Source organism: Balaenoptera ricei, chromosome 18 (genome assembly GCF_028023285.1).
Source record: "Balaenoptera ricei isolate mBalRic1 chromosome 18, mBalRic1.hap2, whole genome shotgun sequence".
Classification (NCBI taxonomy): domain Eukaryota; kingdom Metazoa; phylum Chordata; class Mammalia; order Artiodactyla; family Balaenopteridae; genus Balaenoptera; species Balaenoptera ricei.
In genome coordinates, this window is record NC_082656.1 from 81,412,610 (window position 1) to 81,436,503 (window position 23,894).

The following is a 23,894-nucleotide window of genomic DNA, read 5'->3' on the forward strand; positions in this document are numbered from 1 at the left end:
CTTTTGTTTTCTCTTCTCAACTCGATTATAAACACCCCCAGACTAGGAAGATGTTCTTCTCTGAGACACTTCACACACATCCTAAGTGCTCATTAAGTCATTGCTGAATGACAGAATGAACAACAAATCTGGAATAATCAACCAGACCTCAAAATACATTCGTAACTTTTGAAAGTTGTTCACACAGGTGGTCTGATTAGAGGCCAAAGACAGGGGAAGACATTTAGTGTTCCAAATGCTTCCTTGATCCTAGGAATTCTGTTCTTTGACTATTGGAGAAGTGAAGTCTGAACTAAAACGAGTACTAATCAAATCTTATTCCAATTAAAGTAGCCATATAATAAGAGTACCTTGTCCTAAAATTGAGGTGGCTTATGTTAGCAACTTTGGTGAAAATCCTAGTGCCCCCAAATTATTTAAATTAATGGGATCTTACCTAGTTTTGTTTAAGAAGGCATTTCAGTTAATTGTACCAGGCTGCTGGTTCAGAAAAAAAGACCAGAAAACAAAAAAACCCATTGTTACCTGTTAACCCTATCATGGGCAGCCCCGGGAGCTGGTGCTCATTTCGGTAGCTAATGGTCAAATTGTATCTGGAGGGTTGACGTCAAGTTCCCAGGTGCCTAGAAAGTCTCGTGTGAGCTACTAGAAAGGCACCTGGTAGTTTTTTGAGGCTTAGAAATTTACGAGTAGTGGGCGCGCTGCTTCACCTTTATGATCTAAGCTGGAAAGAGACAGGGTCATAGCAGAGGCCCACAGAATTCTCTCCGAAAAGGTAAAGACTATCTCCAGGGCCGAGAAGCACTTATTCGGGGGACTGAACAGTAGGTACTTGTTCAGCCCCATCGGCGCCCGGCGTCCGCGCCAGCAGGGCTGCAGCTGGTACTAAGTACCGGGCAGAGGCCTCGTTACGTGTTCCCATCCAGTACAAACTGGGCCCCACTCCAAACTAACTTCAAGGTCAACGGCCACTTGGGACCGTTGTTTTAAAGGTGAAATTTTGGTAATGGAAACGAAAGAAAAGGTTCTCCGTATCCATTTCAGCGGCATCTGTGCTGAAATTAATTTTCATGCGCAGGCCTGAAAAACGGTCACTGATAACTCGCAATATGTACATCCAATCCAGCATTATAAACACCATGAAAACCAAGGCTATTCACTTTCTCTCTCCCTGCTGGTTAAAGGTACAATGTTTTAAAATGCTCTGTTTGCAGATTTTACCGGTCTTAATGACGTTGCCGTGGATTCATCTTGAAAAACTGAAAACTGAACTTTTTTCTTTCATGGCTCTTCAGTAATGAACGAATGAAGCCTGTCACCTAAGCTCTGCCTTTGAACATGGTTTCGATTATCTGCCCACGTAGAACAGAACCAAATATCTGTTCCTATCCTATCCTATCCTATCCATGGAAGAAGCCTTCCTAAGGATTGCTGTAGAACCATCTTTGGGACTTTGCACCGGAGCACGTGTATGGACCATGGAAGACTGAAAATAAAAGCCACCGGGGGTGGGGGGGAGGGGGGCGAGGGGGGCACTTTACTTGAACATCTGGTTTCTTTCTATCGTGGCAAGCCAAAAGCTGTAAGCGTTTGCATAGTAATTGCAAGTCCCGCGGCCGTGGCACTCGATGAAGGGGGCGCTTCTGAACTCTTCCAGACAGGACCCAGGGGAGGCCAGGGCTTGGCCAGAACCTTCGGCTCCGGCGCTGGTGTGCTGTGGGGAAACAGGAGCCGTGAGCCAGAGGTGCCCGCCCGCCCCGATGGGCTTCCCGGGCCCCGGGGAAGAGCCGGGGTGCTCCCTCCCGGAAAGCCGCCCCCTCTGTCCCCCGAGGCCACCAGGGAACACACTAGCAGCCACACGGCCCCACGGCCTCACACCGGGCGCACCCAGTGCCAGGAGTCTGCTGGCCGCTCCTCCCAGGGATGGGAGGTGACTGGTCCAGCTTCACCAGCATTTCAACAAACGCTGTCCTCACTGTTTTCTTCTTGGAACACTGAAACCTCTTCTAACTTGGGGCGTGAGATGACAGCCAAAATGTGCAGAGGATGCTGGGACCAACTGATGGGAGACATCAGACTTTCTAAACAAAATTATACGGGATCATCACAATCCTTTGTTTGCTACATTAGGTAGCAAAATCCTTTATTATTTGCTACATTAGGTAGCAAAATCCTTTATTCGCTACATCCTTTATTTGCTACATTATCCATTTTCTTTTCCTTAAGAAGAGAAAACTTAAACAAGAGAAAGAGGGAAAAGAAAGCTACTATGGTAACTGTTTGTTCAATTGGGTTGAAGTAGGCTCACATGTCCTCAGAAACCAAGACATAAAATGAATGACGTACAAATGGAAGATATGGCAAAACCTCTACAGGACGGCTATTACGGACATAAGAAAAGTGAACTGTGGAATTTTAGAGCCATAAGGGACCTCTGAGGACAAAGCTAACGCCCTTGATTCCCAGATGAGAACCCCAGGATCCCAGAACATTCCAGATCACACTTCCCAGGCAAAGCTGAGATGGGAACAGGCCTCTGGAGGCTGCCAGATCTGAGCCCCCCAGCTTCACCACAAGCCCCCCGGCTCGGCAGTGATGGGATGCCTGTTCTCCAGGACCTCATCATTTTGATTTGCTCTTGGTTTTGAGAAATGATGGGCAATCGTGGTTCAGATCTTGGTATGACACCAGGACAAGGGACGGGGAAGTGACAGGTGCTTTCCTCCGTTCTTTACTCCTTGGATCAAGGGCCTCTTCTGTCAAACTGAGACTCCATCTAGTATTTCTTATATTATGGAGTCGAAAGTCCAATCTGCCTCTGAGTCACAGTTGTATGCTTACATCATTGCGCGTATCTTGACTTCTCTACACCACAGTTCTAACCTTTTCGGTTTTCTTGATAAAGTAGTCGCCATGCGGTATTTAGAATTATCAAAACGACTTGCTAAATTTTGTTGTTGCAATTGTTTGGACCTGCTGAAGAGGCTAAATGCAGGCTCCTCAACCCAGGAAACCTCACCATACGACTGGTGAGAATCCAACACACAAGCATTCGAAGAACTGCTTTCCTGGCAACTTCTACACTTGGAATAACTTACAGCAGAAAAAAACAGTTAAGAGGCCACTTTCCCCGTCAATCAAGTAACAAGGCTAATGATGATTTGGGGGTCAAAGGTACCTACGACCTGGCCACATCTGGGAGTGTGAAGATGGGACCGGGCTTACAGTGGTGACGTGGGAAATGTTTGTGGAGGATCCTTTACCGGGAGTGATTCCAGTGTAACCTGATCGTCCAAGTTCAGAGCTTCTGTGTTTTCAATCAGTACTTTAAACTGAGGCAATAAAATAAGAAGCTACAACGGGATCTCAAAAGGGTGCTGTGTTTCCTGTTCTCATTGGCTTTTGGGAGGAAGGGAGCATCGGGGGTCTGGCATCTGGGGCAGCTGGGCGGTAGGAGAGCAGACTCATGTGGGAGGGGTGTGGACCCTCGGGCCCCTGACACCGGCCAGTGCCCCCGCTCTCTTCCTGACTCTAGCTTCGGCTTTGGGGCTTGCAAGCGTTTTAGTAAATGTGTTCCCACCATGGGCGCGCCCTCCTCTTCCCCCAGGGAGGCGCTGACTCGGAATCTCATCAGGTCACCCAGCTACCTAGTCCCAGCCACTCCGTGGACGAGGAGGGCTCTGGGCGGGCGCTGGACCCCCTGCTGTCCCCTCCCAGGGGAGCAGGCCAGGCTCCTGGGGACGCTTTGCAGGGTGTCCCAGGAGCAAGGGGAAAGAGGTGGGGTGATTGTGGGCCGCTCTTTGGGGGAAATATGGAGTTTCCCCAAATACTTACCATCACAAAGGAGTAGCCAATCCACAGCGAGGACCAGCCGCTGGGGCACTGCGGGATCTGGATGGTCTGGCTGTGCACAGCCATGACCATGGCCGGCGCCTCACACACAGTGCACCTGGAAGGCACGGAGCAGAGGCGCTCAGCACAGCCGAGGGAGGCCCCACCTGCTCACCCCTTTCCCCGTTATCTGTGTTCCGTCTCGTCACTCCATCTTTCCGACCCAATGATGTGTTTCATCAAACAGACCAGGTGTCCCCTGCTTGGACTCTGAGGATTAGGGTCTTCTAATTGGTTTGATAAGCCTGCCTCAGTATTAAAACATTAAACTCAAAACCAGACCCAACACTTGTCATTTAACCATCTACTCTGTAGCAGGAAGGAAACCGGAAGGCCAGGTTGTAAGAGGGACCATCTCCTGAGGCGCTGGGGCTGCAGGAGACTTTTGTGTTCTCCTCTGTGTATTTCAGTGCCTTCCAGTATTTCAGCAATGAGTGTGGATTTCAGCAAACACAATGAATGCTCAAGAAGGCGGCGATGGTGCAATCCAAGGGCTACCACTTCCGGAACACGGCGATTTGTTTTAAGCCCTGAATCATCTTCAATGTAAGAAGAACATTTAGTGAATTATAGTAACTAAGACAGATAAAAAAAACCCAGGGCTGGCTGTCCACGTGAGCCTCTTCCGGAGACTCTTTCCAGACCTGGAACCGACAGACCAGTGAGGGGGCCCCTGCCCCAGGCCGCACTGGATGCCCCCCAAGCCAGGCTGGCTCGTGCTCAGCCGCTGGGACTGCGCCCAAGAATAAATGACAGCAACACACCATGTTCCGACTCGGACCTGCTCTACTCAGCGACCCTTCGATGGTGGGATGACGTTTTGTTGAAAAAAAAAATTTAAACATCAGCAGTAAAATAATTATATTCAAGTCACAAACTGAACAGAGTGCTACCAATGCTGATAAATGACTATAAATGGCGTTAATAGTTACACCTAGTTATGCGGGAGCATGTGCATGACAGTGGATTAGGAGTGGGAAGAGGGCCGAAATGAGTCGTTCGGTTTTCCGTGGGGGTGTGTGTGTGTGTGTGTGCGTGCACTATTTTCTATTTTATTCACACAAATGCAGATGAATTAAAGGGCTCAGCTGAACAACAGTGACTGAAATTGGCCTTCTACATCTGCCACCATCTGCCTGCCAGACACAGGAGCAGACATAGAGCACAGAGGAAAGTGCTTCATGTCAGGCTCTCTCTGGGCTGGCGGGTTCAAGCCGCTGCAGAGACGTGGTCTGGACCCCGTCCGATGGGTGCTAGGGGACAGAGAATCACAGATTTAACGAGCCACGAGGTCCCTTAAAATCCATACACTCTCATTCCCCATATTACCTAAGAGAATATGACACCACAGTTAGTTTTGTCTAAAGGCAGAATTAGAACACAGTCTTCAATCTAGAACAATTAAACAGTCCGTAGTTTTTGATGATTCATGTCTGCAGAGAGTCGGAAAGTGCTTAGAAAATTTTGTCAGGATGACAGCAGAAAAGTTGCTACTTTTTCTGCTTAAGAGGAAGGATTTTGTAATTAACTCTTTCTAAAATTAAGCTTTAGGACGTCCCCAAAAGGGAGACCTCAGAAGGAACCTGTGAGTCCTGAGAAGTCGTTAGAAACCACTAAGTTAAAGTAACCGTGGGACCTGGGCGCTCAGAGACCCAGCGGAATGGGCAGCGTTATTACAAAAGGAGATGTGAGATGTGTGTGCTTTCGGAGCAGTGACTTAAAGGATGTGACTTCTGAGGTCACATCAGACACAATGCATCTGTGGGTCAGTTAACAGGGAGACGTGAAAACCCCGAAATGGGCAGCGCTGGGGCGTTTAAACAACTCATGGTAACGGGTCTACAGAGAAAAGCAAGTCTCAGACTTGAGGCTTCTCCTGGACCTGTTTCTGGAATGTCCTAAACGCATCCCAGAGCCCTGTGTCCCAACCAAATCAAGGTCAATGTCAATTTTATCAAGATGGTAATTAGGAGACAAAAATGAATAATCATTTTCTACCTGTTGTCCAAGGAAAGCTAAACAAAAACACAAAGGTGGTTAGTGGTTAGTTTCTGTTCTTGTGCACCCAGCGTGGTTCTGAGCAAGAAAAGTCAACACAGATCAGCCCACAGGGACCCCTGACACATGGGAAGGACTTCTGTGTTTTGAGAGGTGCCTCTCTGGAAGTTACCAGTGACTTTTCCCATTTTAAGACCCATGAGATAAGTTTTCTTACAGCTCAAAAGAAAAATCTAAGAAAGCTGTCAGGAGATATTTTGAGGTACGGCCATCAAAAACCTGATTTTTCCAATAGGCATCTCCCAGCCTTTCTGGTCCAGGTCTCTGCGGTACATTCTTTTAACAAGACTGTTCTGTGAGGACCAGCCTTCCACGCTCTGGAGCTACAGACCCCGTAAGTGACCAGTCCGAAGTAGGTGGTGACCATCCAGCGACGGGTGGTCACCACACGGGGCGCTGGGCTGCTCCAAGCACCCCCCCCGCCCCCCTCCCCTCTGACTCCAGACACCTCTCAGCCCACATCACTCGTCTTTCTTCCTATTCAAAAGCTGTTATTTCTCTAAAGGAAACATAGAAAAGCTTCCGTTCTTTCTCACTCTCACTTTCCTAAGGAAAACCTGTCCCGCCTTGCCGTTCTTTTCATCCTTTACTCTCTTCGCGTGTAAAAGTAAAATTAGAGGCTAGCTTCTCAGTCAAACAAGTTCATACCTTTGCCACTTTTCTATTGCTTCTGAGTATAGTTAAGGAAGCAACTTTTAATTAGAAGGAAAGAGGCAAAAGTAGGAAAATCGTGTACTTTTCGGTCACAATCATTTCAATTTCCCATTTTATTTCCTACCAGGAAGACTCTTAGGGACCTGAAAACATACCCCAGACATTAATTAGTGTGGAAAGCACTTAATTTGGGAAGTCGCTCAAACACATGCAATCTCAGTGGGTACAATATCACCTCAAGAGTGCAAAAACTGGTGGGGTGGAAGAGAATGAGAAAAATCTTAGGATGTACACATGTTAATGCACACGATACCTCAGTATAATCTCTTATATATAAAGCACAGACATACAGTATGTCCGTGGTGTCATAATTTCTTGGCGACCACCTCACACCCACAGTTAAGTGCCACTGAACTGTACACTTAAAAATGGTTAAGGTGGTAAATTTTATGCTATGTGTTATGTTAGTTTATGTTATTGTTTTACTACAATTAAAAAATAAAAATGTTTAAAAAGTTTCTTCGGGGTGATTCCAAAAATTATACCTTAAAAGACTCCTTAGGGAGATAATTATTTAAGAAAGAAAAAAGCTGCAAAGCTGTTCTGAAGTTTGCCGGGGGCGCCAGCGACACTGCTTGGTTCATGGCAGGGAAGGCAGTCACCCCAGTGAGTCACGCAAGGTAACACGTCTTGTTCCAAAGCCGGGCCTTATCTCACCAAGGGTTTGCACTAAAATTTTTTAAGAAGATAACTGACTTTTACATCCAATTATTCGTATGGCTGATTTCTGTTACAAAACTCAGGTATCACAATTAGTAAACGGAATGGCAATGGATCAAATGTTTGGGGGAAAATGGAAAAACACAAAAATAACCTCTGCCGTGACTGTGAGCTGCTTTTCCTCGTCAACTGTATGTGTGCTCCGATGGGCTGGACTCACCTGCTGATGAAGGGCCTGATGCCCTCCCCGGTGATGGGCGCCATGGACATGGGCATAGGCTCCGGGGTGGACAGCCAGTACGAGTAATCATTTCGGGAGGCGAAGTTGCAGACGTTGTTGATGTTACAGAAGAGGAAGGGCATCGTGCTGAACTTGCGCAGACAGCTGCCTGCCGTGCCTGAGGGACGCAGGGAGAAGACATTGCTTACCATTCGCAGTCTGCCTCGACACAGAATGCAAGTGAGCTAGCTAATAAAGACATCTATCCTACACGTCCGCTAAGGTGGAAGTAAAAATGTTTGCCAATTACAGAAAGAAGGAAATAAATGTACCAAACAAACTAGTATGATTGGAAATGAGCATTAAATTCAATGGAAAGTGATCCAGGCCAAAGGGAAACCATCAAGAATTAGCAGGATGAACAGAAACAAAGCAGTTCATCAGTAGAGAGAGACCTTTTCCTGCAACTGAATTCTAGAAGGAAGTTAACGTGCAGCTCCTTGTACCACAGCTAGTAACTCACTGGACCGCGTCTTTCACGAAATGCAGAGCCGTCTTTATATATGTTTGCAACCTCAGTGAAAGTTAGAGGTGTAAAACATTAAAACATAATTCAGTGGAGCAGATCCGGAGAGGACTAAGAAAATGACGACAAACACACAACCCTCTATTGATCTAAACTAATAGAAGGACAGAGGAATTTTGGACAGGATAACGTGGACATTTTTTAAAAGAGCAACAGTAAAGCTGCTCTATTTTATGACTATGAATGCAAACTGTTAAGTGTGTACTCCAGATATCTTGATCCTACTTGATAATTTGAAGAAGAGGTCAAAAGTTTTATTAATTTAAAATTTTCAAAGAGTCAGCCTTTATGTCTGCCTGGCTTCCCATTAGTAATATGGCGGCTGTTGGTAAGGATGGCCCACTTGGTAAGGATGGAGGGAAACAGGACTCTTTTCCTTGACTAGGTCTTCGTGACACTCTGAACCGCAGGACCAGAGCGGGAACACAGCCCGGCACCCCCCAGCGCTGGACACGCGACGCGGAATGAACACACCATCTGTAGACGCCTCACCCAAGTCCTGGCCGTGCGCCCGCTCGTTGCCTTGTACGTAGAGCAGAGAGTACCCATGGTAGAGGATTTTGGTCCCAGGAGGACACTGGGGGTCGTCTGTTGTCTGACTGTGCCTGGTCACGAGGAAGCCGTGATCAACAGACGGGGTGCCTGGGGGACCCATGGATCCCGGCAACCCATCAGGGCCGGGTGGACCCGGGAAGCCTCTTGGACCTGAAAGACAGCAGAGAAATTCGCTTCCTCAGTTACAGACAGGCGAGACTCAGTACAACCACCCCCTCCCTCGTGCTACCTCAGCTTCTCCTCTCTGCATCCCACCTGGAGATGTTTTATAAGCACGGTGCTTGGTGCAAAGCAGAAGCTCATAAACTCAGTCCAACGAATAAATGAAATACGTGAAAATATAAATACATGAATAAAGGAAGTAAATGACACGACTCCACGCGTGTACTCACACAGCATTTGGGAGCTCCTCCGAGGGAGGATTATTATAGGGTGGTTAAAACAACCATCTTTTAAGGTAGCTTCCCAGCCTTAGTGGCCCAAAGCCAGCGTATGGAATCAAGGGTGGAAGGAAGCTCCCGTGCAGGGTGTCCTCCTGTCCCCTGGGCGACCATGCTGCCTGCAAGATGTTCACAGGCCTCCTGCTGGGCTGGGCCCTCTGTCTACTTAGTTGCACCCTCGGCCTTTGGCATCCCAGCCACGATGGGACCTCTGAGGTCCTGCTTCTTGGGAAGCAGATCAACTTTAGTCCACGCCAGTCAGTGGCCTTCTGGCCAACACGGCACAATCATCCGCTCCCCTTGCCCTTTGCTGAAATGGAGTGTCTGAGCTGCAGACTCTTAGGAAACCAGATAGGGCCGTCCCTAGCGGCCTTCTTTCAGTAACGTCTGGGAGACACTGAGCTTTGATCAACATCTGTCTCCCTACACAGAAAAGAATGATGACAACCCTTAGCTCCTCTGTAATATCCTGTTTCTCCTAAGAAACAGACTTCCACGGAAATCTTTCAAGAAACACTTCCTTTCACAGGTTTCCATATGCCTGGGCCTAAGGCTTCTAATCCGAAGATGCAGATAGAGGGTAGTGAGGCTGGGACAGCACAGCAAACCTACCAGGAGGTCCAAAGGGTCCTGTCTCTCCTTTCTGGCCGGGGGCCCCATCAAACCCGGGAATACCTGGCGGCCCAGGTAAGCCCACAGATCCTGTCACACCTAAAGAGAGGAGAAAGAATTCATGATCTGGTTGTAGAGAGCAATAAATAGGCTGTATCTTTTTCTTCCCTTTTGAAATGTCTTCTTTGGCCCCCTGAGAGGGAAGCACAGGGCCTCGGACTACAGGTGGGAAAGCTTTCCCAGAAAGCCAGAAGGTTAACACACACTCTGCAGACTGACACCCACATGGGGTGTGCCTCATCTCGGAATTCGGGGTTCTCCCCGGCTTCTTGCTGTTATTCTTGTTATTGTTTGGCACACGGTTTGGGGAAAGGCAGTCACATGGGGGTAGGGAGAGATCTGATGCATTTTCATTTTCTCAGTTGTTTCCCCCCCCCTCTCGGCCACGTTCTGGTGTCTCTGATAATGTTTAGGCACCAGGTTTACTGACGTGGGTAGTTTTTTTGTTTTCATGTGTACGGTTTATTCCTAGGTGGTTAAAACAAGTTTTCATGGATGCTACCTTTCTAATCCAAATGTTTTCATTCGTCTTTATCTTCCATCCCCACTCCTCAGCAATAGCTTTTGAAGTAAGGAGTGTGTAGCCCCAATAAGCAGAAAGATTCTAGCTTAAGGTGTCCGGGAACCACAGGGACTTGCACAGATCCTGGCCACTTGGGTAGAGCTTTTGGGCCCCCGTGGAGAACACCAATCCCTACAATTCTGGATTGCTATTTCCTGCAGTCCCCTATCTCCTGGCCGGGAGAGATGCTTTTCCCATTCCTCTGCCCATGTTTTTCTAAGTGAACATAGATGTGCTGAGTTGTGTGCTGCCCTAGCTTTTCTTGGATTTCTTTTCCTGACCTTGTTAGGCTTCTTCAGAAACTTCACATGGTTTTGACATACACTGAAGGAAGGTAAGAAAGTCATCTTCAAATACGTGTTTACACAGTCACTGCCCAGAGGCTGCTGTGAGACATGCGGGTGAAGAGGAAACCCCGCCCGGGGCCAGCTCCCTCCCACCTCCACAGCCCTTGGCACAGCGCGGTTATTCCTACCTTGTTGTCCTTTGGGGCCTGGAGGTCCCTGAAGCCCTTTCAGACCTGCGGGGCCCTCAGGACCAGGGAGCCCTGGCTCCCCTTTGATGATGTCGTATGGACCCGGGGGGCCCGGGGGGCCAGGAAGACCTGTGGGAATCAGGGCAGCCACTGGTCAATTTCACTGTCCACATTCAGGGCAGAAACAGCTTCTGACATGAAACCCAATCAAACGCAGTGCTTCTCAAAAGTAGAATCACGATCAAAAACACAAAGGACCAGATCCTCACGACGAGACACACGGGTATCTGTGCACCTCTATTTTCTAACCTAAAATCCTGAATCCTCGGGACTGGAACAGACCTCGGGGTCACCAGTGTCAAATGTCCACTCAGATCTGGACGCCTTGATGGACCCCTGACCCAAGGGGAAGCTCATCCCTCTCAGGGAACCACCTCTCACGTGGGGAGCTCCAACAGGTGAAATTAGGACTTTTTTCTCATATGTATCTGAAATCTGCCTTACTGCACACCAGAACCACTGGCCTTAATCTTTTAATGATGAGTAAATGTAAACCTCCTTCTGCTTGACAGGTCCTGAAGTACACGGAGCAGCCACGTGAAGTTGGGGGCCTCGGGTCTACCGCAGCCTCCCTTTCCTCCGTTCTCTCGCTCCTCCCACGTTTCCCCATTTATTTTCTCCCCGAATAATCCACTTCTCAGTGCATGCTGGTTGCTCACTCCCTCTCTTGAAACACGGTCTTGAAAACTAAACGCAGCCCTCGAAATAAGCTCTGACGCGCAGAGACCAGGATGGGATGCAGACTCCCTCAGACCACTTCCTTCTAAGACCAGCTGTGTCCTTGGAGCCACTCGGCACGTCTGGCTCCCCGTGGAGAAGCCAAGGCAGCCCCTTTCTTAGAAAGAACTCCATACTGTCCAGCCACAGTTTGTTCAGCCTGCAAGACGGATTTCGTTCCTGATTTTTACGGCTGGTTTCCGTCTGCCCTCAGAGCCTGTGAGATTTTGTCTCTCACCCCTTTCCACTGGATTTATCTCAGGCACAGACTTAACAAACTTGACTTTCAGGACAAGTCATTGGTAAAAATGTCAACTAGATTAGCCAAATATAGGAACCCTGCCAAGTGGCCGAAGAATTTTCAACTGCTGTTTTCTAATGACCAAATTCTCTTACCTTTAGTTCCAGGGAAACCTTGGTCTCCTTGGTCACCTTTAACTCCCTGAAGGCCAGGGAGGCCTTTCTGCCCTGGAGGAAAGTAAAACACTGTCTTTGCACAGAATTCCAAACGATAACCGTGTGTGTGTGAATACACACAGTATATACATATATGCACATACATGTACACACATGCTTATGTGTACATATACACACCTACATACATATACACGTATAATACACGCACGCACACACACACACACACACAGAGTGAACACATTTCGAATTTATGCACGTGGAAGAAAATAACATTACTTGTAGTCAGCTACGTAAAACTTTTGATGAAACTCTTCTTTCTAAAACCCAGAAGTCACATTTTTCCAAACATGCAGCAAACCATAAAATGGTCACAACCAGTGGAAGGGCACGTGATTCTGTTTTTGGTCACGATCTGGTTCACACGTGTCCCCAGCTAGACCCCAAGATGCCTGCAAGCTGAGACCTTGTTGTATTCACCTTTCATTCATGTGTACCTGATGCTGCAGTAAAAAATCAAAGTGCCTGGAAGCTGGTAGGCACCCAATAAATATTTGCTTCAAACATTAAAACATTAATGAATGGCCCAAATCCATGACTCCTCATTGAGAGGCAAACGATCCACGGATTCTTAGTAAGAAAATCAGAATGTCTTTATACTGCTATGCATGGGATTCTACAAACGGGGCAGCCACCCAGAAATGGCATTTTAATTTGAAGAGAACGGGATCTGGTACTGCAACCATGCTAGGTCTATCAACAGGAAAGCACCAGGGGCTGGGGCTCTGGTGGCAGGTAAACGTGTCTTCAAGCGGCATCTCCCTTATGTCTTACCTTGAAACCCTGGAACTCCTGGAGGTCCCATATCACCCTTAGCACCTGTAGCTCCTGGAGAGCCACCGACCCCCTAGACACACAAAGAGAATGTCAGTCGGGAATGGCTCAGGAGACAGAGGTCCCTCAAGCAAATGGTAGTCAGGAAGCTGGGAACAGCCCCTCCATGTTCTGAAGTAGCTCTGTGAACAAATGTTGCCTTGTGGTTGCTTAAAGATGTAAAAAGAATGACAAAACCTCTGTGTGTGCCTAAATTAGGGAGCTGGAAATTGCAACAACTTGCTTCAGTCACTCTGTCCCTTCTGCTTGTCCGTCTGTGTGGTAAATTCCAGGAGCAGGTGTAAATCTTACATCCCACTGTCCCCACCCCATAGCACGATGCCATGAACAGAGTCAAAACTCCCTAAACATTTGTCATGGCAACATCTCAATCTATCAACACCAAAGAACCTTTCTGGATGACTTTACTCCCAACACTCAACCACAGTGATTTTTCTTTAAAATTAGCTTCGCATCTTGTCTTAAAAGTGCTTTTAAATATGGGAAAAAAACATTAAAAATACTAAAGAAGGATAATTTTCCTTTATAATACAGTGATATTTTTGTATTTTAAAAAAATACTATCTTAATTTCTAGATATTTCAACATAGTTGCTCCTTTCTCAGTATATAAAAAGTTGTAATGTTTCTTTGCTTTACCTTATTTTAAAAAGTGCCATAAGCAAAATAACATGCACAAATATATATCTATATATGTATACATATAATGCACATATGTATACATAGAGATAGACAGACACTGAATGGCACTAGGAACAGGGATGTATTTCTATGTTACTGAGGCTTTCTTTTTGCATCATTTGTATATAGATTTTTAAACCCAGGCATTGAACTATAATCTCCAGTAGTATAACGTTTCACTTTTGATGGTTTGTGTAAAACTAGATTGTAAAAAATTTTGTAATAGTTGCCTACCATGATGCCAGTAAAGATGGCTGATTACTTGCCAGAGAGAAGGGGCTGATTCAGGGAGGATCTGGGAGTGTAACACACATGTAACACACATGAATACACACATACACACACAAGTATTATCTTATGATCCTTTTCAAAAACAAAACCTGCCAAGGGACAACTCACCGGCATGCCCTGGAATCCTGGGTCTCCCTTGGGCCCTGGAGCCCCAGGAGTGCCCGGCCAGCCTGGGTTTCCCTTGTCACCTTTCAGCCCATCAAGCCCAGGGAGCCCTGGAGGCCCCATGGGTCCCGGAAGCCCTAATGGGAGACACAGAAGCCACACGTTTGAGGTCAGAGGGTGGTTTTATGTATAAGTGTCACTGGGCTGTGGTCGTCACCACTGCCACCCAACTGTCCCCAACTGTATACAACAACATCATATTAAGCAGCATGAGCCCTGAAGACATCCAGGCAGGTCCTAGAAGGAAGAATCTCCTCGACGGGCAGTAAACGTCGATATAAACACCGCAGTCTCAGAGTCAAGTGCCCTGCGGCCGCTGTGCTCAGGGGTGGCCGTGCCGTAGGGCAACCACCTGTTCACGGGGGAACAGGTGTGACAGAAGGTCGTGCTGGTTTTAAACAACCAGCCACACATGGCATTTGTGCTCCAGTCCCTTTCAGTAATGGCCTTCTCCCTCTCCCTAACTGCTTGTTCCTTGAAAGAAAGAGCACGAGAAAAGCACTGACCCAATGGAGGCCCAGGTAAAAGGGGCCCAATGTCTTAAGCAGTTTCAATGGTAATAAATGTTGCAAACTTCTAAATAAAAAGCTCATTTGAGAATTTAATTATTCCAATTCCTTTGATACTTGGGTATGCCTGTGCCTCTGTTTCAGCCCCAGCTCTGAACCTGGTGACACACCCTTACCTGGCAGGCCAGGTTGTCCCTGTGGGCCCCGGTCTCCTTTGCGCCCCTCCACCGCGTGGCCCGGAGTGCCTGGCAATCCCGGCTGCCCCTGGGGCCCCGGAGGACCCAGGGGCCCTTGTTCTCCTTTGGGTCCAGGAATTCCTGGGCTCCCAGCTAAGCCTGGGAAACCCACGTCGCCCTTTGAACCTAAGCAGGAAAGACAGTTTGAGATCACGGTGAAATGCAGGGAAGAAGAGGAACCCGGTGCACCGAAGAGGAGGGAGGGGCTTCCAGAAGGGCCCAGGAGGACACTGGAACTGGTGCCCTTCTCTCTCCTTTCTATTAAATAGCGTGCCAGACTCCCACCATGGCCCACCTGAAGAAGAGAAAGCTTGGGGTACAAAGAAACTGCGACCATTCTTTACACTTTTTAAAGGAGGTGTTCTATGGCAAAGGCATTTGAATATATGTGTAGACAAGCCTGCAAGGTACGGCATTGCTGAAATTAAGGGCTTGTTCTACCAACAGGTGAATGAATAAACAAACTGTGTTACAGCTACACCATGGAACACGACCCAGCAAGAAAAAGGAATAAACTATTGACACAACAAACAGCACAGGTGACTCAAATTCATTATGCTGAGCGAATGAAGTCAGGCGAAAACGTACATGCTGTAGGATTCCATGAATGTAAAATTCTAGAAAATACAAGCTAATCTACAGTGCCAGAAAGCAGACCAATGGCTGCTTGGGGTGCAGGTCGGGGTGGGGACAGAAAGGAGCGGGGGGGGTGACAAGGCAGCCCAGGAAACTTTCGGGGTGACAATGCATTCACTGCCTTGAATGTGCTGATATTTTCACGGGTGTGTACATATATCAAGATTTATCAAATTGTACACTTTAAATATATGCAATTTATTAGATGTCAGTGATACCTCAATAAAGCTGTTTTAAAAAAATGTTTTTAAGTGAGAGCTTGTAGAAAACAAAACTGCATGTTTAGTTTTAAACATATTACCCCAAACTTGCCAACAAAATGACAAAATTCTAGGATTGTTTCAAGGTTATTAAGAAAAAATAAGAAGGAAAGGAAACAGGGTCACCACCTAGAAGGATCGTTGGGCCCTCCTTGGGATTTACTGCCGCTTCCCCCCCCCCCCCCCACTTCACAAGGCTATGAATCCAAAACACAGCACGCCACACAGTGGTTTGCCACGAGCCCGTACAAAGTGTCAATTCGACTGTCCCAGACCCATAATCTATCATCGATGTCCACGTGCTTCCTTGTATCTGCTTGCCCTGCTCTGCCGGTGCCACGTGTATCAGCAGTTAGTTGAAAAGGAAGAACATATTTAGCAAATGTGTTACCTTTCTCTCCTTTGGCCCCTGGAAACCCTGGGAATCCTCTTCCGGGTAGACCTACAAGATAAAGGTAAGAAGTCACGTTTATCTCTCCTAAAACAGCCGAGCTGCAGGAACAGCACAAAGCAATATCCACTCTTTGCACCAATACCATATACTATTTGTGAAACACAGAGAAATTAGTCCGTTGCACTTTGCAAGTAAAATTATATTACTACAGTTGTTCTAAGATACCCTTGACTGGATATGTATATAATTTAGTACATTTTCCCAAGTACCTTTGAGCCCAGAACCATAACAGCATTTAGTAGAAATGATCTGTACAGACGGGTACTTATTTCCCATTACTGCCTGGAGACTCACAAATTGGCTTTTCTCAGATGACTATCCAACTAACAGCTATTCTCAAAGGCAGTGCACAGAGCCAGTGATATTTGGGGCAGCAGACACCAGGGAGCCCACAAATGTGAGTAAAGTGTGTAAGGGAAGATTCAAAGGGGGGGAAGTAGGTGTGGAGGCATTTCTTATGAATTATTTTTATAGGAAAATGAACGTACATAATCTAAACATAAGGCTCATAGAATGAAAGAAATGAACTTTAGAAAGAGACCAACAGCCATGGACCCCCCTGCATGCTCCTCCCCGGCACTATTTCCCTCCCTCCATCCCCCTGACTGAGGGCAACCTGTTTCAAATTGTTTGTGTGTCACCCTCTTGCTATATACGAGTATTATTACATATGTGATTGTCATCATTGGAGCTCGCTGCTCACACTTTTGCCCAAGTTGCTGTGTCCCCATCAGTAACAGGAGCAGATTCTGGAGACTGCGAATATTCCCAGGACCATTCCTCTAAAGGGGGAAAGGCCAGGCAGAGAAGGCAGTGGTCTGGGCTTTCTACTGTGTCTCCTTCACTCACCAGTGAGAGCTCAGGCCATTTCAAGGGTAGATGCCCATAAGTATTTGTGGAATAAATGATCATCCTCTTTCCCCTTTTCTCATCCAATCCTGCCCCACTTGCCCACATCGTTGCTTAAATAGCTGTAAGGATGTAACTTACACCCAGCTTACACCCAGCTCCGGTCACTTAGCATGGAATGTAAGTCTCCGGGAGACGTTTACTCCAGAGCAGAGTCTCATTCTGAAAGGGAAATGGGACCCCAACATACCTGGTTCACCCTTATCTCCTGCCGACCCTGGGAATCCATCACTGCCGGGCTCCCCTTTCTGGCCGGCCGGGCCCGTGGGACCAGGCTTCCCAGGAAGACCTCAAAGAGAAAGGTCAGATCGGTCAGGCATGGAACCTATCACGGCACCCTGATCTGCATGTAAAATGCACCAATCCTGACATTCTTCCAGGGAGCTGTCCCTCCCACCCCCTAGCATGCCCAGCTTCCCCGAGGTTACTCCTGACACCCCTTCAGAAGGGACCCTCATGCGGCAGCAACGCCACTGCACAGTGACCCCCTAAAGCTGGTGAGAGTGGAGAGAAAGGACATCCATCTACCATGCCGAACAGGAAAGGTTTCTAGACCCAATTGGAACTAGCTGTAAAACCAGTTCTAGGTCTAACTGGTGGAAAGACCCTAGAAGTCCCCCTAGACTCAGTTTGTTCATCTGGAAATGGAGGTGTGAGCCCAGCTGGTCATCCAGAGGTCGCCCAGCCTTGATGCCCCTTGGCCTCTTCTCCACAGGCCCCCATCTGTGTCCTAGAAAGTGGTCTCTACCTGCTTCTCCTTTGATGCCAGGGAAGCCATCCAATCCCGGGAGGCCTTTGTCACCTTTTTCTCCAGGCAACCCAGGGCTTCCTACAGAAAAACCAAAACACCAGAACTCCCATGACTGTGAGTTTCTCTTTGCCATCCTTGAACCCCGAGCTCAGGAGGAGGCCAGCTCACTTACCTGGATAGCCGACACTCCCTGGTGAGCCTTTGGGGCCCGGAGACCCGGGCATCCCTGGAATCCCACTGCTTCCTTTCTCTCCCTTCTCTCCAGGGCTTCCTGGAAAACCTGCTACCCCTTGGTCTCCCTGTGGGTGGAAATCGGGCCCATTAATGTTATATCTGTCCTTGGACATGTGTCTGGAGGTGCTTTCTGTATACATGTGAGTGCAATGACTATCGCATGGCAGAATGCCACTTCCAGCTTTCTAAGGGGAGAATCAAAGCCCTCTGAAAATGGAGGAAAAACTAGAACCAGAGCAAAAGAGCAGCTGCCTGTTCTGCTCCTCGTGTTCCTTCTCCATTTCTCCCCGTGACAACTTGCTACCCAAGCTCTCAGCACGTCTCGGATCCTCCTTGGGGACACAGGCCATGAACAGAAGGGGGAGGCAGGGAGACTTAAAATCAACTGGAGAAACCGTTCTGTGTTATGATTCATTTACTGTGTGGAGACGCTCAGTAAACGTTCCTCCAAAGCCTTTCTGCGGGGATGGGCGGGAGGGGCTTCCGTGGGGATGCTGTTACCTTTTCCCCGGGCCGTCCTGGAATCCCAATGCCAGGCAGACCCGCCTGCCCTTTCTCTCCTTTGGTTCCCTTTTCTCCAGGTGAGCCAGGGATGCCCTGCAGGCCAGGGAGGCCAGGCACACCTTTTTCTCCAGGTATTCCTAGAAACACACACAATTGAGACAGCACGTGTGCTTAGCAGGCGCTAATGTTAAAGATAGGAAAGCGCGTCAACTGCCAGCCAAGAAGGAGACGGAAGAACACGTATCCCCTCATTTCTCAAGTTGTAAGTGATCCAGGCAGGTGCCAGCCACCCAGACCACATTAGAACCATGCCAGGAAACGTTCCTCCTGTCTTTTAAAGACAATCACGTTACAAAGGGAGAAAAAATACATTAACCGCTTAGCATGCTTCCTTTCCCAACGGCATGAAACATGGCTTCTATGTCCTTCATTCCGTAGTCAAATCTCATTTTCCGAATGAATCAGAGGGGGTGAGAGGCAGGCCATGGAGAGTAAAAGCATACCTGCTTCCAGGATGGACGTGGGCAGTCAAACTAATTTATAAATAGGTGCCAGGGGAAGCAGGCTTATGCCTGACCCTGTAACTGACCCTCTGCGGCTGTTGGCTTGGTTGTCAGGGGCAGCTGTGAGTCGGCTGACAATGTTATTGTAAGGAGAACTTGGATATTAAATTGCAGCCAAGGCCTGGGAGATTACTGCAACAAAGGGAACCCTGGTTGTTTTATTGCAACCAGCATCTGCCTAGCAGAATGAATGACAGGCCCAAGGGATGTGTTGCAAAAAGAATTTAAGAAGCCTTACTGCAGCCGCTGGGTGTCTATATCTCAAGCAAAGTGACAACGCGCCTCGCAGAGACTTGGGAGGAGAGAGGGGCACAGGCTGGCCGCCCTGACCTCCTGCTCCAGGCAAGTGCTAAGAAGCAGTAGCACCTGCACCATCCGGGGCCTGAGCCTCCAGCTGCTGCCTCTGCTCTGGTCGCGGTCACCACCGCAAACGCTGAGGGCAAAGCCTGGGAGGCCAGCTCAGGACCAGGGCAGAGGAGCCCAGGGGATTCTTCTGAGCTAATGCCAAAGGGCTTTACAGGCATGAGCTTCTTGTGCTGACACAACTGAATGGAGAATTAATCACCTCCTCGATGGATCCAAGTAGACGGATCACTTGGAGGTAACTGAAAGTTCATAGTACACAGCCCGTGTTTTATTTTATTAAACTGTGACGGGTTTTGTTTGTTTGCTTGTTTAAGCAATGGCCAGAAGGTCAACCAAATGCCACCATCCTTAGGCAAGAGACCACACAGAATTGAAGATGTGAGTTTGTGTCAAAGACACATCTCCCTGGATTACATCCTCCGTGAAGTGGGTCTCACCCACAGACTCGTCCCACAAGCACCACATGTGCAAGCACTGAAGAGAAAACTCCTTTCCTAAACCCCACATACCTGGCAGGCCCATTCCACCAACCGATCCTTTGGGTCCAGGAAGTCCCGGAGCACCTGGGGTCCCACTTATGCCCGGATCACCTTTAGGTCCTAGAATCATAAAGAGAAAAACCCAACAGGTCAACGCCCATGAGAACTGCCAGGTAACCTCTCCCCACACGAGCCCCTGCCGAGCTGGCGACCTTGAACTCCCTTCCATACCTGGCTGCCCAGGTTGTCCTGCCTGACCGTCCTTTCCAGGCACTCCTGGGGTTCCAGGATCTCCCCTGGATCCTTTATCACCAGTTGGGCCGGTTTGTCCTGCACGACACACACACAAAAATAGTGACAACCACGTCTGCTTAAAATAAGACAAACTGTAGAAACACAGGTTGGTCTGACATCACATGTGAAAAACTGAATAACTCGTTAGACACCTTCTCCCCCCTCCGAAGGTAAACTGTCCTCCGCGTTACCTTTTTCCCCTTGGTCTCCCTTCTGGCCCTTCATGCTGCCCATGTCCACTTTATCCATGGAGCCCGGCTTGCCAGGAAGACCCACATCTCCTTTATCACCCTTGAAGCCAGGGTCTCCCCTGGGTCCCGAGGTGCCCGGGAAGCCGTGGTCCCCTGTAGAAGGAAGAGGAGGCACCGAGTGACACGTGGCCAAGGGCCCCCAAGGCAGTGACAAGTGTGGTGTTCTTTCTGGCCAGTAGAAGCAACTGATAAACAACCTATAAAGAACAAATAGTCTGTCCAAAAATGGCATTAAATGGCGAGTGTCCGAGTTACCCAAAAGAATGTGACAGCAGGGAAATGAACAATAAAGCCATTTTCTAGAATTCATTATTTGCTAATAATTCCAACATATGAGACTTCACTTATTAGTTTCAATAATTTATATTTTCTCTCCTTCTTAAATACCTTCACGACGCCTGTTCACAGTGGTCCCTCAATTCTATACGAAAGAACAGAATTTTCCTGTTCAACTAAACAAATGACCATTTTTATGTCTCACATTTAAAGTCAATTTCTTTTTTAAAAACAGTATTTGAACCAACTTCAAATATCAAGATAAGAAATAAAAAGTAAGACTTGTAAACTTCCCCTGTTTGCTAATTTGATTCCAAAGACTCAGTTGCTGTGACTGAATCTTCGAATGACTAAAAATACCACCATTTCTCAAAACAAAACAGAAAAAACAAAAACTCTACTATGCCAACAAGGAAACCCGAAAACCTGTCTTCTCTCTGATTTTTTGGCAGGGCACAGCCCTTAATCCCCACGATGCATGAGCGTCTCCTGGAAGAAGGGGTCTTCCGGACCCTTGCTTGATCTTCTTTCCCAGGCCTCTTGAAATGAACTATGATCTACGACTCTTGGAGGATTTCCCACAAGGCATCGGGACACAGACATGAGATGGGCTTTTCCGGAGTCACGGCTCCCTACCTTTTTCACCCGGCAATCCTGGCACACCCGCTGGTCCTGGCGATCCGGGCTGCCCGGGGGTCCCCATGACGCCCATCTCGCCCTTGGAACCTGTGGCCGGACGGAAGGACCGTGAACGCTGATGGCAGATGCCGAGCGAGGGTCGTGCACAAGACCAGGTGAGGCGTCTCCCCGGCGTCCACTTGGGTGGAGCTCACAGGTCACTTACCTGGGAAGCCGGGCTGTCCAGGTGTGCCCTGCTGTCCAGGGAGACCAGGCAGCCCCGACTGCCCCGTCAGGCCGGGGAGGCCCTGCAGCCCTTTGTCTCCTTTGGGGCCTGGCATGTCCAGGCCTGGGAATCCGGGGAAGCCCTTCTCTCCTTTCACTCCAGGGGGGCCTGAGGTGGGGAAGAGAAGGGGGGCGTCAGCAGGATCGACAGGGTGTCCTGCAGCGTCCTGTACCCTGTTTCACCGTTACTTTCTGCAGAAGGTGTTAGCCGTGCCCACGTCGGGGGTAGAGGGGAACGGCTTCCAGCTTCTCAGATAGTGCTGTTTGGGGCCATCGGTGGGCAAATAACATCCCAAGACAAAGCCCCGCCTGCCTGCCGTGAGCCGTCAGCAATTCCCACCCGGGCCCCTCCGCAGTATTCAGACCTAAGCCCAGCTTCTCCACGGTGTCTCTCCCTGACTGTCCTACCCTGGTCCACCCACCCCCCGCCGCCCCATCTCACTTCTAGAATGATTATTAAAGGCAAAGGTAGCTTCCAGACATGAACTCATTTTGTTTAAGTTACCTACAACTTACTAAACCTCCTACGGAAAGATAAGACAGAGATACCGATCCTTCTAAATTAAATATAAAAGGTAAAGAATATACAATATAGAGGGGAGGTGTCTTTGGCATCTAAACCAATTTCAGAGGGAGGTAAAGAAAGGTGTCTGTGACCTTACGTGTAAGCAAACAACCAAACCTATAGCCACAGAATAGAACTGACTTTTCCCCCTTTTAGTCACAGATTATGAGTTAGGGAAGGGAACATTCTGGAAGAACGTGGTATCACCTGATGACCCTGGGGGTCCCTGTCCTCCAGGGGGTCCCATAGCTCCAGGAGGGCCTATTCCGGGGACTCCAGAAGCTCCTTTGGGACCTTGCAATCCAGGAGGTCCCGGGTCACCTGGACGGGGAAGAAATCATGAATGCACCACACGGGGACACAGTGGTGTGAGCACCTACCACCCACTCACGCCGCTCGCCAGGAACCCGTCTAGAATTTTCATCGTTCACTCAACAGACATTTACTGGGCCCTAGTAGGGGCTCTGCGGAGACACAACAGACAGACCCCGTCCCTACCACAAGCTGGATTTGCCCGTAAGCAGTCACCTCTGATTCCCTGAAGGCCTGCAGGGCCGATGGCGCCGTGCTCTCCGGGAACGCCTGGTCCCCCGATGCTTCCCTTCTCCCCAGGGGTGCCGGGGATACCAGGGAGTCCTGGCAGACCTTTGAGTCCCGGCAGACCAACTCCAGGCTCGCCCTGGAAACCCCGAAGCACAGAGAAGCCAGTGACCCTCAGAGCCCGCGATTTTACCAGGCCGAGAGCGTACGTGTTAAACGATGCTGCCGGTGCATTTACAAGAACGGTATTTGTCCCGCCTTCCAGCTGGCGGAGCTTCTTCACACCTATTGTTGCCTTTCAATCTCACTACAAGCCGAAAGGCAGGTAATTTTTATTATTTTCTTTTCACAAAGGAGGAAAGCCAAGGCTCGCCCGTTTGGACAGCTTGTCCACAGTCAGAGAGGCAGGAGTTCCTTCCGCTGGGTCTCGGCCCCTAGACGCTGCTGCCCTGAGTCTACACAGCGGGAACACACCCAGCGTGGTGTGTGGCCAGCGAATTGGTATTAAGAGGTGGAAAGTTCCAGGACTGGAACAGAACTCCATTTACTTCATTTTTTTGATGAAACGAAAGCGCTCATGTCAAATTAAACGCTTAAAACCTCTTCATGAATTAAAGGGCTTTGACACACACAGATGATTAAAAATAAAGGCAGTATTTTGAGGGCCTGAAAGAGCATTCAAAGCACCCCAGTTTAAGCACCGACGGGCCGTATGAAGCAGAAGGTGGACATTATGTCACAGCGCCCCTCTGGCATCCCTGAAGGCGACAACTTCCAGATGAGGACCAGGTGGCGGTAGGCGGGCAGTGGTGGCTTATCCACATGGCCCCGCGGTGAAATCTGCAAACTGGAGGGAACTCAGTCCAAGGGATTTTGAAAAAGCTCACTATTTCAAATCGTAAACCAAATCCTTAATTCCAGTTCCATTCGGCACTTACTAGCTCGTGAGCCAGTGTTTGAGGCGATCTACCTACTGCGGTCACTGACTCACTTTCACACCCAGCGCGGGTCATCAGGGGAAGGCGGGGGTGTCGTCCGAAGGCCACGTGCTCCACGTCAGCCAACGGGGCAGGGACACCCCCTCGGGTCAGGCGTTCCTCAGGAGGAACC

General features: G+C 48.6%; 2 protein-coding genes across 2 annotated transcripts in view; one reads left to right on the top strand and one right to left on the bottom strand.

The window, feature by feature from the left end:
• COL4A2 (collagen type IV alpha 2 chain) overlaps positions 1-23,894 on the top strand; it is a 384,139-nt gene that overhangs the window by 60,556 nt on the left and 299,689 nt on the right. The gene's annotated exons all lie outside the window — the stretch shown is intronic.
• COL4A1 (collagen type IV alpha 1 chain) overlaps positions 1-23,894 on the bottom strand; it is a 148,796-nt gene that overhangs the window by 1,696 nt on the left and 123,206 nt on the right. Inside the window, exons 30-51 of the mRNA XM_059903176.1 lie at positions 22,773-22,923; positions 22,452-22,565; positions 21,621-21,788; positions 21,413-21,502; positions 20,441-20,593; positions 20,187-20,285; positions 19,986-20,075; positions 18,545-18,684; positions 17,982-18,108; positions 17,807-17,887; positions 17,249-17,347; positions 16,087-16,137; positions 14,740-14,925; positions 13,998-14,131; positions 12,859-12,931; positions 12,007-12,078; positions 10,834-10,962; positions 9,737-9,835; positions 8,622-8,834; positions 7,544-7,721; positions 3,835-3,949; positions 1,542-1,714 (exon numbers count right to left, since the gene is read on the bottom strand). Coding sequence (XP_059759159.1) covers positions 1,542-1,714; positions 3,835-3,949; positions 7,544-7,721; positions 8,622-8,834; positions 9,737-9,835; positions 10,834-10,962; positions 12,007-12,078; positions 12,859-12,931; positions 13,998-14,131; positions 14,740-14,925; positions 16,087-16,137; positions 17,249-17,347; positions 17,807-17,887; positions 17,982-18,108; positions 18,545-18,684; positions 19,986-20,075; positions 20,187-20,285; positions 20,441-20,593; positions 21,413-21,502; positions 21,621-21,788; positions 22,452-22,565; positions 22,773-22,923 — 2,735 coding nt within the window. The remainder of the gene's footprint in view (positions 1-1,541; positions 1,715-3,834; positions 3,950-7,543; positions 7,722-8,621; positions 8,835-9,736; positions 9,836-10,833; positions 10,963-12,006; positions 12,079-12,858; positions 12,932-13,997; positions 14,132-14,739; positions 14,926-16,086; positions 16,138-17,248; positions 17,348-17,806; positions 17,888-17,981; positions 18,109-18,544; positions 18,685-19,985; positions 20,076-20,186; positions 20,286-20,440; positions 20,594-21,412; positions 21,503-21,620; positions 21,789-22,451; positions 22,566-22,772; positions 22,924-23,894) is intronic.